The following is a 12,619-nucleotide window of genomic DNA, read 5'->3' on the forward strand; positions in this document are numbered from 1 at the left end:
CGTGACCCCTAAATTCCGTTAGTTTGAACTTTATTAGGAAGACAACTATCATTCGTCTTCAGCTTGACCTCAACGGTGACCTTTGACACCTGTCTAACTCCTCGTAATTGGTGACTTCCAACTCTCCACCCCGACCCCATTACTTATCCCTCCTTGAATTCTGCTACAGTTCAGCTATATGGAGAGCAATCTAGGAGACTGAAAGGAATATAGGGAATCTGGAGGTTGTTCATTGATAAATTCAGTCACGAATAAGGTGAAATTTCAAACAGCAATACAATGTCGATAGTGCCATTACTTTCTGGGTGGGGAAGCAGGAAGGCGTGACTCGTTTTTAAGGGGTGCTCAGCTAGCAGGACTCGGAGCGAAGTCTTGCAGCCAAAGTGGCTGAGGTTAGAGTTCAAAGAGGTCAGAGGTCACAAGCCACTTTCCAGTCCCTGTGAGCTGGGGCAAAGTTAAGTGGGAGGAAACATATAGGGCAGGACAGGCTTGTTGAAAATTACTGTTATTTTGGACATTGGGGAGGGTGTGTGCTATGGTGAGTGCTGTGAAGTGTGTAAACTCGGTGATTCATAGACCTGTACCCCTGGGGCTAGTAATACATTATATGTTAATAAAAAAAATGTGAAAGAAAAATAAAATTAATTACATCTGCAAAAAAGGAAAAGAAAATTACTGTTTTGTCACAACGAGGTTATGAACACATCAAGCTGACTTCCTGGAGAGGCATGACTGTTGCATGTGAATTTTCATGTGAGTGGGGGGCCTTGCCGTGAGTGGAGATGGGTGTGATAATGGGGGGCCCATACTCCTCCACACCTGTTGAATTCCCCTGTTATTTATCTAAGAGCTGGGTCTGAAACAAGGGTAAATGCATCTGGGACACCAAGCCCCAGGACCTTAGGGAAAAAAAAAAAAAAAAAAAGAATTAGCATCCACAGTTGTTATCCCAAATCAGGGCCCCAGATGGCCGAGTCTTAATGAGACTGTGGGTTTATTTTGAGAAGAAAGTTGGTAGTGAGGACCCATCTCTTAGTCAGATTCAGGCCGTGTTACAGAGGCTAAACCTGCAGATCTCTTCATTAGCCCAGGGCACTCTTGTCCCTAAACTTTTCCTAGTAAATCACCAGTGCGCTGTGGGGTAATGTCACTTTTTGTATTTTTCCATGGAGATGGGGAAAGGAGCAGTAGGGATTTGATGAATCCACCCAAATGTAAATGAAAGTTATTTTTCTTTCATTTGGCTTGGACTTAGATCACTTACCCCAGTGGGTGCAGAATAAAACCTTTTCTAAGTTTTCAACCAGGAAGAAGAGGGTCCATGTGAGAAAAAGATAAAAATGTAGACATTCTGCAGCAGACGTTGCTTGCAGGGCAGTGGAAGATGAGAGCAATAGTCCATTCCCCAAAAAGTCATCCTCGTTTAAAAAATAACTTGGGGGGCACCTGGGTGGCTCAGTGGGTTAAGCATCTGCCTTCGGCTCAGGTCATGATCTCAGGGTCCTGGGATGGAGCCCCACATCGGGCTCTCTGCTCAGTGAGGAGCCTGTTTCTCCCTCTCTCTCTGCCTGCCTCTCTGCCTACTTGTGATCTCTCTCTGTCAAATTAAAAAAAAAAAAAAAAACTTTAAAAAATAACTTGGTTCTCAAAAGCCTGTCATTGCGTATTTGCTATATTTGTTCCTATTTTGTTTGCACAGGGTTTTAAAGGCATATGACATAAGGAAGTAAATAGTATTTTGTGGTCAAAAATTAAATAGGTCCTTTGTATTTTAGGTCTTACAAGAATTCCAAGGTGTGGTGAGAATGAAAATGTGTGTTTTAACTGGAAGGGCAGCGAGGAAGATGAAGGGAAACATTCTAGCTCCTTCCTGAATATAATTATAAGCTGTCATCCCTCCATATTTTTTTTGTTTCCCCTAATTTGAAACAAAAATAAATAGATTTTTCCCCAAAATGTATTTCAGGGCCCTTTTGGCATCTCAGATGGAACCCACGTTTGCCAGGAGTGTGTTTCCTTGTTTTGATGAGCCAGCTCTAAAGGCAACTTTTAATGTTACAATTATTCATGATCCGAGCTATGTGGCCCTTTCCAACATGCCAAAGCTGGGTAAGTAATATTTCCTGTCCTCATATATACGTGTATATTAATGATACATATGTATGCATATGTATACAGATATATGTTTGTGTATGTATATATATTTAACTCTGTAATACCTTTTTTTAAAAAGATTTTATTTATTTATTATTTATGAGAGATCACAAGTAGGTAGAGAGGCAGGCAGAGAGAGAGGGGGAAGCAGGCTCCCCGCCGAGCAGAGAACCCGATGCGGGACTCGATCCCAAGGACCCTGAGATCATGACCTGAGCCGAAGGCAGAGGCTTTAACCCACTGAGCCACCCAGGCACCCCTGTAATACCTTTATCAACAGCTTTTCTAGACCATGCATTAGCAGAGTATTATAATTAGAGAAAGCGGGCACGTGGGGTCCCTATCAACACCAGCATCTCAATGACGGTAAATCCTGATTCTTTCTGCATTGCAAACTGGGGACACCACATTGTTCTTATTCCTTGGCGGTCCGTCTTCCCGTAAATTTGGCCTTCCCTGTCGATCATCAGTGATAACAGGCCAGCAGACTTGGTCTGAATCTGGTGCACAGATGTATTTCATTTGGCTCACATGATTTTTCCCTCCCTTCGGATTGAACTTCTAAAAATCCAGAGATTTCTCATAAAAATCAAGATTTTTCACTTCCTTGTAAACTCAGAAGATCTAAGGACCCCAGGCATGCAGGTCCTTCGTGACAGCAATCGTTAGAGCTCGTGAGAGGCTGTCCACTGCGGATGGCCCCCCTGGTCCCCCCTGCCTGCTGTGGTCCCCACCACTCCCTGCGACTGTATGCCAGCCGGATTCACACCAGATATCCGGTCCCCGGCTTTAAAGACCAAGCCTGCCTCCACGGAAGACTTTGCCGAAACCTGACGATGGTCAGATTGCCCTTCCTTGACCTCCTATGGGCCTGGGAGGCTCCAGATGAAGGATTCTGAGAGCTGCACGGTCTAGGAAACAGAAGTGATGGAAAAGAGAAGAGGTGGGTTGTCTCTTAGTTGCCTCCTCGTGCCTGTGGATTTAGCGCTCCATCAATATTGTTCAAGATACCGATTCAGAGGAAAGATGCTGTCCTTATTAGACCTTCCTAATGCTGTTTCTTTGTTTTTAATTGAAGTATCATGGACATAAGCGATTACGTGAGTTTCAGAGGTACGTCACAGAGATTTGACGATTATGTGACGTTAAGAACTGTTTACCATGATGAGTGAGTCACCCTCCGTCACCACGCAAAGTTAGGATTCTTGATGACATTCTTCTCTACGCTGTACATTCTATCTCCATGGCATTGTTTTTTTTTTTAAGATTATTTAAGAGAGAGAAAAGAGAGAGCATGCTAGCAGGGGGAGGGGCAGAGGCAGAGCGAGACAGAGAATCTCAAGCAGGCTCCATGCTGAGCACGGAGCCCAAGGCAGGGCTCGATCTCACAACCCTGAGATCATGACCTGAGCCAAAACCAAGAGTCAGACGCTTAACCTACCGAGCCACCCAGGCACCCCTCTGTGGCATTGATTTTATCACTGGAAGTCTGTAGCTGTGGATCACCTTCCTCTCCTCCCCCACCTTTTTTTTTTTAAAGATTTTATTCATTCACTTGACAGACAGAGATCACAAGTAGGCAGAGGCAGGCAGAGAGAGACGAGGAAGCAGGTTCCCCGCGGAGCAGAGAGCCTGATGCGGGGCTCCATCCTAGGACCCTGAGGTCATGACCCGAGCCGAAGGCAGAGGCTTAACCCACTGAGCCACCCAGGCGTCCCCACCTTCACCCCTTTTGCCCACCGCCCCAAACCCCATCCCACTAGCAACCGCCATTTTATTCTCTCTTTTTATGAGCCTGTTTCCAGTTTTTTTTGTTTGTCGGTTGGTCGGTTCATGTGTTTTGCTTTTAAAATTTCACACATCACTGAAATCATATGGTGTTCGTCTTTCTCGACTTGTTTCACTTCATATGGTTTTGATGAGTTCGGGGTGGAGAAAGCCAAATGGCTCGGACTTTGGGGACTGGCTGGGAGGACGTCGCTGGGTGACGCACACCTGGACACATGGTTTCAAAGGTGGCTATTTGTGCTTCAGTTTGTAGTGATCTGGGCTGAAATTGGTTTCTGCAGGTCAGTCTACGAGGAGAGACGTGAACGGAAGCGCGTGGACCGTCACTACCTTTTCCACGACGCCCCACATGCCGACTTACTTAGTGGCCTTGGCCGTATGTGACTGTGCCTACGTGGACAGAACCGAAAGGGGCAAGGAGGTGAGTGAGGAAGACCGTCCAGGTAAGGGTGCCTCCGTCCTGGCTGCGGAAGGTTGGGCCGTTCCTTCTGCACCATGAGGATTACACCTCCATCTCCCATCGTCACCTCCTGGCGGCCCCTTTGACTGTTTCCAAGCCCTATTGAGACTCTTAGTTTGGGGGGCCTCTGAGGGGTCAGTCAGTTAAGCATCTGCCTTCAGCTCAGGTCATGATCTCAGGGTCCTGGGATTGAGTTCCCCATTGGGATCCATATTCTTGGGGTGGGGGGGGAGTCTGCTTCTCCCTCTGCCCCTGTTCCTGATCATGCTTGCTCCCTCTCTCCCAAATAAATAAATAACATCAAGAAAGGAGGAACAAAAGAACTGAAGGAAGGGAAGGGAGGGCAAGGACAAGGAAAGGAAACTTTAGAGATGGGACGCCAGAGTTCTCCCACACCAGCACCTCGAAGCTCAGGTATGCCGGCCGTTTAGTCCATGAGGTGACTGCAGCCTTGGGGGGTGGTGACAGTGTCTCCAGCACCCCCAACAGCCCCACGTCCCAGCCGGGAACAACCACCATGGGGGAAACGGTGCCTGCAGGTGATGAATCAGGGCTGTGGGCTGGCTCAACTCAGGGGCACCCGGCAGGTCCCCGGAGCTGGGTGAAGGAGGTGCCCTGTCCCAACACCTCGTTTCCGCCCCGTTATGCCTGCCCTCTGTAGTCACCCTCGGGGCAAATAATGAGGTACCCGCAGCAGTCCTTCACCTGCTGGCTCACGGCTCACCCTGGAGCAGGGAGGGAAGTAAGGCCGAGTCCGCAAGCCGTGTTCTTCCTTCTGGCATCCACCTCCCAGAGCTGAGGACAATCAAACCCCCACAGTGGGCGGAAACTCTGTCCCAGGCCCAGCATTTTCCAGGCTTGTACCATGGACTTGTACTGTGGAGAGGACAAGCCTCTGGCCAGGGGGAGAATCACTCTCAGCTACTCCTCTGAAGGCTGAATGAACTGTACCGTCTTCCAGGCAAACCGCAGCTTCTCCTCAGCTCTTGGCTGCAGCCTGTTTTCTCTCTTCCCAAAGGGAAACTGGTGGGTCCTTGAGATTCACATGTGGAACACAGGCCACACGAAACATTCAAGACCCATCCTGACAAGTCTCAGGCATAATGTGAAAACACCTGCTTCGGACCTAGCATGACGGAGTAACCCAAGGGGGTGTGTCAGTTCCCGCAGCTCAAGTGGCTTGTGGCTCTCGGGGCTGCCCTTCCACAGAAAGTCTGAGAAAAAGGGGCCAGTCCGTTTCTTGGTGAAAGATAGCCCTGAAAAGAAAACCAGCTGTCCCTGAAGCAAAGGGGAAATGAAACGGGCCTAAGAGAAGCATGTTCTTCGCCAGAACATTGAATCGTAGGATGAATTTATCAGTGGAATGCTGCATTTGGTGCAGGCTCAGCTCTCTGCAAAGGGAAGGAGTCCGCCGTCTGTCCTACAGGGGAACCAGAATGTTCTCTTGGAAGAGGGTCCGGATTATACAAACAATGGCTTGTCAAGGAAGAGATAAAAATTTAGTGAGATTGGAAAGGCGGTTAATCCTTGACAGGAGGAAGCACGGACCTAAGGTTGGAAATAATCTCTTTTGAGTAGACCTTAGCGCACACAGGCATGTGAAAAAATTTTCAAACTCTCTTAGGTGTTGAGGTCTGCTGGATGCAGGGAGGACCCCAAGATCACACTGGGGGGAAGTGAGGTGTGATTTTGAAGGAACTTTACAGCTGTATCTCCCAAGCGTTCCTCACTGTTTGGTGTTAGCCCTGCCCCCACGCAGGTTGAAGTCTCCATTGTCTGCCTCCCCTTTAGCTTATAAGATAGTAGTTTAGGGAAGGAGCTTTTGAAACTGAAAGTCGATCCTACAGAGGTTCAGTTGTTTCCCAAAATGTTGCAGTGAAAACGCATCCACCTTGAATGCAGGGGAAAGGTGTGTTCTTTCCACCGAGCTTGGGTGTGGGCTTGGGTGCCGCCATCTTCCCCTTGCCTGGAACCAGAGGTGGGGGGTGGGGTAAGTGCAGTGTAGGGGCAGGGCTGAATCCTGGGGCCTCCTTCCCAGGAGAAGGAGGCCTCTGCAGCATGTGGGAGGCCGAAAAGCATGAGGTCAGAAACCCCAGAAGCAGGTGGTTGCATTCTGTGAGAGGGGAACATTCCTGAAGACCTCACGTAATTCCAAATTCACATAATTCAAGACAAATTTCCCAGCAGAAATACAAGCAGAGGAAGGTGAATACGTCCTTGGAGCGCAGCGTTCTGCAAATATTGTTGTCCTGCTTTTCATTTTCCTAGCGTTTTCTGTGGTGTTCAGCAGAGAACTCCTTCTGAAATGGACGGTATTCACGTCAGGACAATTACCTTAATTCCCTCATTTCTAACTTTCTTTTTTAAAAGATTTTATTTATTTATTTGACAGAGATCACAAGTAGGCAGAGAGGCAGGCAGAGAGAGGGGTGGGGGAAGCAGGCTCCCTGCTGAGCAGAGAGCCCAATGTGGGGCTCGATCCCAGAACCCTGGGATCATGACCTGAGCCGAAGGCAGAGGCTTAACCCACTGAGCCATCCAGATGCCCCCTCATTTCTAACTTTCATTCCAGGGTTTTTTGAGTTTCATGCATGTTCCCTGGCATTAACACTAGGAACCCCATCAAAAAGTGCTTCGATGCTATTGTTGTGGCATAGACAATGATTTCATATTGAAATAATAACGAGGGGCGCCTGGGTGGCTAGGTCGTTAAGCGCCTGCCTTTGGCTCAGGTCATGATCTCAGGGTCCTGTGATGCAGTCCCGCATCAGGCTCCCTGCTCAGCGGGGAGCCTGCTTCCCCCTCTGCCTCTGTCTTTCTCCCTGCTTGTGCTTGCTCTCTCAAATAAATACAATATTTTATAATTAATAATAATAATGAATGACAATAATAAAACAGGAACAAAGGAGCCACCAGAGTGGCAAAATCAGTTCCCAAAGGCCCCAACAATAGCTCGGTCACATTAAACTAACAAACCAAGGCAGGGATGTCTCTTTACCTACTAAAGAGGAAATATCATAAACAGAGACTTTAATTCAGTTACTCAACAGCTGTAAAATCATAAAACTCCTGGTGAACTTCTTTGAAGGAAGGGAATTATAACCTTATTTAAAACTTTGAAGACAAGCTCGCCCTCTTCATGACCTTAGCGTTAACAAGCATGAAGACGCCATTTAAAAAATTTTTTTTTAAAGATTTATTTATTTATTTATTTGACAGAGAGAAATCACAAGAGAGGCAGGCAGAGAGAGAGAGGAGAAAGCAGGCTCTCCGCTGAGCAGAGAGCCCGATGTGGGACTCGATCCCAGGACCCTGAGATCATGACCTGAGCTGAAGGCAGAGGCTTAACCCACTGAGCCACCCAGGCGCCCGAAGACGGCATTTTAAATTTGCACAATGTGGACGCCTGCAATCTGAGCCACACTGTATAACCCCTGCTAACTGCACAATTGTGTTTGGGAACACTGGATATAGGTCCTAAAAGGGTGAAGCAGGGGTCCGAGATGCCCTTTCACTCAAAGACAGGGTCTACACTTCCTGTCGGGGTAGAAACTGGTGCAAGAATTACTTTCGAATTCTCAAAGTTAGACGCATTACTGGAAAACTTTGAAATGACCCCTTCCAGAGAATCACTGCTCACATTGTAGCCAACAGCCTTCTGGATCTTCTCCAGGGCTACATGGACACGTTTCTGGTTGACCCTGGAACAACACAGATTTGAACCCAGCAGGTCCACTTTTACACAGATTTTGTGTAGAGTTCAGCCCTGTAAATGTGTTTTCTCTTCCTTACGATTTCCTTTAAAATGTCTTTCTCTAGCTTACTTTCTTGTAAGAAGCAGTGTGTAATCGACAAAATATGTGTTAAGTGACTGTTCCCGTGGTCAGTAAGGCTTTCAATCGATAGCAGTCCTATTAGCAGTTAAGTTTTTGGAGACCCAAGAGTGATCTATGGGTTTTTGACTGCGTAGGGTCGGCACTCCTCTAACCCCCACTGCTGTTCAGGGGTGACTTGCCAATTTTCTGTTCCATAGCTTCTTCTGGAAAGGTAGGGCTTTGAATCTAGAGCATTAGGGAACTGGTGCAGGCAGGCCCCCCGTTGCCAAAGTCACGACTGCTTTTCCTAATCTCCACTTAATTGTTTTGATTTAGATACGCATCTGGGCCCGGAAAGACGCCATCGAGAATGGAAATGCAGACTTTGCTCTGAACATCACAGGTCCCATCTTCTCTTTTCTGGAAGATTTATTTAATATTAGTTACCCTCTTCCCAAAACAGGTGAGCCATCTTCTTTTCCGAGGCAATGGGTTTCCTATCACGGGGGCCCTAGGTTAAGGTCAAAGGGTACACAGAGGAGCCTCCGAGGGCCCACTGTCTCCATTTAACTGCTCTTTTGGGGGCAGCCCTGCCTGCCTCCCAGCCTCGTGTCCTACACCTTCCTGAACACGGAGGGGCCTGTCTGCTATTTCTCCGTATAAGGCTGTGTGCCCAGTTTTCTGGATTTAGATTCCTTTATGTTCTCAGAATTTAGATCCCTCCTGGGTACTCACTGCCAGACTCCCAGCCTCCAGCCCCGGCTCTCTCTCTTGCATTCTGTCCTTTCCTCTTCCCGTGCATGGGAGTGAGGCGATATTCTGGATCCTTTTAGCGGGCCTACGTGGCTTCCTCCCATTCCCATGAATGAGGGTTTTGGGGTGGTGGTGGTTTTCTGCGGGGTGGGGTTTGTTTGGGTTCTGTTTGTTTTTATTCCTACTCTTTAGCTATGAGTCATGGGGTGAGGACGTGAGGTCCTGTCTGTCAACGTTTGCTGTGTAAAATTGGAATCACGTGTGATCACTAGGATCCTGGAGGAAACACGTAAATACTTTATTGGTTATAGATCGGCAGTGTGTGTCCTTCAAATCATGTGAGTCACTCGGCTCAGAGAGTCGCCCAGTGTTTTCTCTGTCTACAGTGAGAGTATATTATGCAAATGTATTTTGTTCCTCTGACATATTATGTGAAGTCTTGGGAAACGTGTGCTCTGTCTATATGGGCAGATGGTGGAAGAAGGTAGGAAGTCCCTGTCCGGGAACTCCAGCCTCCTGAACTCGGTCTGGCGAGCTGAGGGCCCTGCTGGCTCAGGAGGAATGGGGCATGAGGCCGGCTTGCCCCAGACAGGGATCCCAGAAGCGATATCTGCCCTTTGGGAGGTGGGGGCATCAGAAGCCTAGCCTTGGAGGCTTCTGAGGCCGGAGGATCTCAAGATGACCCCTGTCTGGGCAAGAAAAGTTCCACACCCCGTTCCATAAAGCACCCCCTCCATCCAACTAGCCCCCTCCATATTACCTCCATTCCCACATCCCTGTGTCCCCCAGCGCTCCCTAGTTTGTACCACCACTGTCTTCACCCAGCAGCCTTCCCTGGGTTATGCTCCCTTCCTCTTGCCCCCTCAATTCCATCTTCCGCCCTGAGGCCCAGGAGATCTTTCCCTAGTGAAATCTAATGACCGTATCACTGTCCTCATTAAAACCTCTCCCTGGCTTCCCATTGCCCCGAAGATCAAGTCCAGACTCTACTCTGTCTTTACAACATGGATCTCTTGCCACACGCTCAGGGCTTTCAGCAATTCTTCAGAGTTGGAAGGAGGCTTTGCCCACCTCCCCCACCACCCCCCGCCCCGTCCCCTCCTCCACCTTCCTCTTCTCCTCTCTCCCAGGCTCTCTTACATGGGCACTTTGAACATCCAGCGATGAAGTCTCCCCAACTGGTTAATTCGTATATTTCTCCACTCAGTGCCCCTCCTCCAGGCAGCTCTCCCTGACTCCCTTTCCCTCATGCTTCCACAGAATCCTGTGCACTTTTCTATTCAAGCTCTTGACTTAACTGGATCCTAATTGTCACCCCCACCCCCAGGACTCCCTGCTCTCCATTAGATCAAGAGTAACCTAGGCTTGGGATCTGGCTTTTTTTTTTTTTTTTTTGGTACTCTCAGAGTCTATGGATAATGCTTCTTTCAGAATAGTAAACAGTAAACTTTATGTGTGTGTGTGTGTGTGTGTGTGAGAAGGGAATAAATATGTGCAATTTGTTCAGTAGTTCCATGTAAATTCTGACTAGATTGTCAGCTTCTGGAAATCAGGGTTATAGTTGGCACATTTCTATATCCTTCATAGCCTCTCAACCAATGTGACACATAGATGGCCCTCGATCACAACTGTCCAAATGACAGGTGATTTAAATAAGGAGATTTTCTATTACTGGATCTTTAAAAGAAACATAAATGAATGTTTTCTAGTTATTTTAACTCTTGGTCGAGCCATTTAAAAAATACAAAACAGTGGGGGAGTCTGCTTCTCCTTCTGCCTACTGATGCCTTGCTTGGGCTCTCTCTCTTGCTCTCTCTCAAATGAATAAATATTTTTTTAAAAAAATAGTAAATATGGGCTTTTAAGATTTGCAGACTTTTATTTTAATTTTTTAAAAGATTTATTTATTTATTTGAGAGAGAGGGAGAGACAGAGTGTGTGTCCATGAGAGCCAGGGGGAGATGCAGAGAGAGAGGGAGAGGGACAAGCAGACTCCCCACTGAGTGAGGGGCCCGACATAGGGTTTGACCTCAGGTTACTGAGATGATGACATGAGCCAAAAATCAAGAGTCCAGTGCTTGACCGACTGAGCCACCCAGGCAACCCATCTTGGTGCTTTGAATACAAGAGAAGCAGGTGACTGGGACTCTGAGCAGCTAAGTGAGGTGGTGTAGAAGCAAAAGCCACGAATCACCAAGCACAAGATAATAGGCTGGCTAAGTAAAAGTCTTAAGAGAAAGAAGATTAAGAAGTAATGGGAGTAGCCTAAATATATAAAGAACCCCTACAAATAAATAAGAACAATACAGAAAAAAATAAGGAAAAGATACACAGATCGATGTTTTATGGAAAAAGGAAAGTTGTGGCTAATAAACTTACACAGAGTTATTTAACCTCATTAGTAATCTAAGAAATGAATGCCCAAGGTCATGGCGAGGCACCATTTTATGCCTACTGACTTGTTAAAAAGGCATCTAGCAAATGCCAAATGGTAGAAAATGGCCTTATTGAAAGGAATATCAGTTGTCACAGCTTTGAAACATATTTATTATCTTGCAGTGTTGATCGTTAGAATACCTTAAATCTCAGTAATTCTGTTTCTAAGTTTATCTCCAAGAAGGATTTGAGCACACATGTACCAGAAGATGAGTGCAAGAATATTCCGAGCTATACTTTTTATAATATAGCCCCAGACAGAAAGCCACCAAAATCGTCACTGTCAGGAGAATGGGTAGATACATTATGTTTCATTCACACAACAAAAAAAAACCTCTATAACAATGAAAATGAAACATTTTTTTCTAAAGTTTAAAAAGAAAACCCCCCAAGCTTGAGGACAGTGACTTAGCTGCTGGAAGAAGACACGAAAGCGTGAGTTGAAAAGTCTGCTCTTCTCAAAGTTCGGCAGCTTTGGAATCATCCAGAAGACTTGTTAAAACACAGATGCTGACCCAAGAATTTCTGTTTCAGTAGGTCTGTGGTTAGTCCCAGAATTCTCATCTCTACTAAGTTCCCAGGTGGTGCTGATGCTGCTGGTCTGGGAATCACAGTATGAGTTATTGGCAGCATTCTCAATTAGGGCTTGGCGAGAGATCAGATCTGGCCCACTGCCCTTTTCTGGATGGTCCATGAACTCAGAGCGGTGTTCACGTTTCTTAAAAATGGCCCAAAAAAAAGGAAAAAAAATCAAAAGGAGAATATTTTGTGACACATGGAAACTATATGAAATTCAAATCTCAAGGTCCATAAATAAAGTTTTATTGGAACACAGCATGCTTATTTGCCTACATAGTGTCTACAGATGTTTTTGCTCTGCAGTGCTAGAGTTAAAGATGTGACAGAAAACATACGGCCCACAAAGCTGGAAATATTTCCTATCTGGCTCTGTAAAGAAGGGTTAGCCAACCCTTATTCTAAAGGGAGAGAGGCAGATTCATGGGTATTTATATCATTATTTTATTTTATTTTATATTTAAGATTTTATTTATTTGAGAGAGAGAAAGAAATAGTGAGAGACAGCATAAACAGGGAAGGAGAGGGAGAAGCAGGTTCCCCATGAGCAGGTAGCCCAATGTGGTGCTCAATCCCAGGACCCCAAGATCATGACCTGAGCCGAAAGCAGACTCTTAACCAACTGTGCCACCCAGGT

The 12,619-nt window shown here is 46.6% G+C and overlaps 1 protein-coding gene across 1 annotated transcript in view; it reads left to right on the top strand.

Annotated features, from left to right (window-relative positions):
- LVRN (laeverin) overlaps positions 1-12,619 on the top strand; it is a 64,238-nt gene that overhangs the window by 14,300 nt on the left and 37,319 nt on the right. The window contains exons 2-4 of the mRNA XM_046000607.1: positions 1,967-2,109; positions 4,224-4,363; positions 8,554-8,680. Coding sequence (XP_045856563.1) covers positions 1,967-2,109; positions 4,224-4,363; positions 8,554-8,680 — 410 coding nt within the window. The remainder of the gene's footprint in view (positions 1-1,966; positions 2,110-4,223; positions 4,364-8,553; positions 8,681-12,619) is intronic.

This window comes from Meles meles, chromosome 3 (genome assembly GCF_922984935.1).
Source record: "Meles meles chromosome 3, mMelMel3.1 paternal haplotype, whole genome shotgun sequence".
NCBI classification, from domain to species: domain Eukaryota; kingdom Metazoa; phylum Chordata; class Mammalia; order Carnivora; family Mustelidae; genus Meles; species Meles meles.